Below are 2268 nucleotides of genomic sequence, written 5' to 3'. Positions count from 1 at the left end.
TTTTTTATTATCCTTTACAACTGTGGCCAAATATGTAGAGCTAAACCTGGTAGATAGCCCTCAGGAAGGCATATATGGAAAAACATCTGCTGTATTGATGAAGATGTTGCGTTGGGATACTTGAGAAATCTAAATATGAAGGACTGGGTCCCTATGGATTTTGTGTCTCTCTGAGGTTACTCAAGAGCAGAGAGGTGTCCTAACAATCCTGGTTTTGAACTAGTCTCTCTAAATCCTTTTATGGTTTTGGGCTTGTGACAAGCTATTTTTCCTCCTTTTTAATTCAATTTTCTGTGTTCATACACTGTTTAAATGATGATAGTATCTAGGTCCTCTCCCCAGGGCCCATGTCTCTTCATGATAGTCCCTGACCTGGGCAGTTTCATTCCACACAGATCAGAGAGTCACAGGAGAAATTGCTAAGTAACAACCATGGAGCAAGTTAGTGACAGCAAAAGGACCCAAACCAAGTTCCTCTGACTCTGCCTTGGACCCTGTTACACAACCTCAGTTATGAACGTAGTGTAACTACAGCTTTACCGAACCAGGGCGAAAGTCCATCCAGGTCTTGTCAGCAACAGAAGTCAAGTAGATACCAGGTAAAGATATAAGAAGAGTGGAGGCAGGCAAAATCATATCCTGAGAATATTCTCCCTATGTCCAGAGATATGCATCTCAGAGATTTCCTGATCCAAAGGCAGTGTTTTTCTATTAACAGAATTAATTATTCTATTAATCTTGAATGGATTTCTCTTCCATGAGCACTGGAGATTGTCACTTGAACCCATGAAAATTTTTGGACTCCAGAAATTGCTGTGATGAGTTTAACTACCTGTTCCATGAAGGACACATTTCCTATTCTTTGCTTTGAACTTGTTACCCACAGTGCTCCACCCAATGCCCTTATTTCTTGCACTGAAACAAACATTGAATAATTGACTCTCCTTTCTCCAGGTCACTCACAGTTTAAAAGTATTTACCTGCTGGGTGCTCTCTATCATTGCCAGAGCTTCAGCCATTAGTTTCTGGTTAACACCACAAAGGTTTGCTACTTTTGTCTGGCACTTGTGATGAACGTTCATGCCACATGCTGAAAGAAAGAACAAGAGTTGTCAGGACAACAAAGGATAGCTAGGCTGTTAAGGGTCTGACATTTGGTTGGGCAGGAACATAAGCTGCTGTTGGCCAAGGGCAGAGACCAGCCACATAAACAGCTCAAAGCCTGGGCACCATTTATGTCTCATGAGATGGCACTCAGGTCGTTTTTGGTCCTCTATGGAGACAAACTTTTTTTATATCTTCTTCTGGGTGAAAGGCTGCTTTCCACATCTATCAGCCTTTGCAGCTACAGGCTACCAAAACTCCACAGTGTATCAGCTCATAGCTAAACCATAATCACAGAACAGGATGTCCCCGTTGGTATGAGATCACGAAGATGGTGAAATGTGTTGGGTCTGTCTGATAATGGAAATAGACCATGAAAGTTGATGCTGGGAGTGATTTTGGAAGATCAGCAGTGTCACTGAGATGTTCTTTGTTTCTCTGGGAAATGACTCTCCAGCCTCGTGGACCACGTATCTTTCTATATGCTGACAGTGTTCTTCCTCCTTGAAGAATGATTCTCCTTGAAGGATGGTCCTCTTAACCACTCCTTCACCACCCTGGACACCATCACATACAGGTCTCATAGAGAAATGTGATAAATGAGATTTGTGTCTTTACATTGCAACTCTCTAAAGGCAACACCCCACTCCCATGCTCAGCTCGTGCCACATACATCAAGGACTCACCATCACACTTCAATCCTTGTCGTGCAAGGCCCCAGAGGAGTGTGCCGCAGTGCTCACAAAAAGTCGGGCTCTTGTAGTTGTAGACTTTGAAGCGGTGAGGTGCTCTTTATGGAACTGCAAGAGAAAAGCTGTGTTGGCACCTCACCCTGCTCCACCGCAGCTCTTCATGGAAAACCAATAGCACCCAGGCTTGTACCACAGAAGCTGGAATGTCTACTGCCCCTTTATCCTTGAGTATGACCACCAAGAAGAAACTATCTATAACTAACATTCAGATATACAAAGCTAAATTTTGGTACAAAATACCTGTGCAATTCAGTGGGAACTGGGTAATTTAATCCCTGGGCTTGATTTATCTGACCAGATAGCTTGCATCTCAGCTGCGTACCCAGACTCCCTTAATGCTCAATGGAAAAACAAGGGTACTTCTAAAAATGATTGATCCGATCTTGAAATGGATGTCTACATTTGTTCTCAC

General features: G+C 43.0%; 1 protein-coding gene across 1 annotated transcript in view; it reads right to left on the bottom strand.

Moving 5' to 3' along the window:
- Positions 1-980: 980 nt before the first annotated feature.
- The window catches only part of LOC104620383 (protein kinase C theta type-like), a gene marked incomplete at its 3' end in the record, with an annotated part of 13488 nt that continues 12200 nt past the window's right edge, over positions 981-2268 (bottom strand). The window contains 3 exon segments of the mRNA XM_010286582.1: positions 981-1090; positions 1791-1892; positions 1895-1904. Of these exon segments, the coding sequence (XP_010284884.1) occupies positions 981-1090; positions 1791-1892; positions 1895-1904 (222 nt within the window).

The sequence above is a fragment of the Phaethon lepturus genome, unplaced genomic scaffold (assembly GCF_000687285.1).
Source record: "Phaethon lepturus isolate BGI_N335 unplaced genomic scaffold, ASM68728v1 scaffold39714, whole genome shotgun sequence".
In the NCBI taxonomy this organism is placed as follows: Eukaryota; Metazoa; Chordata; class Aves; order Phaethontiformes; family Phaethontidae; genus Phaethon; species Phaethon lepturus.
This window is presented reverse-complemented; position numbering and strand designations above follow the sequence as displayed.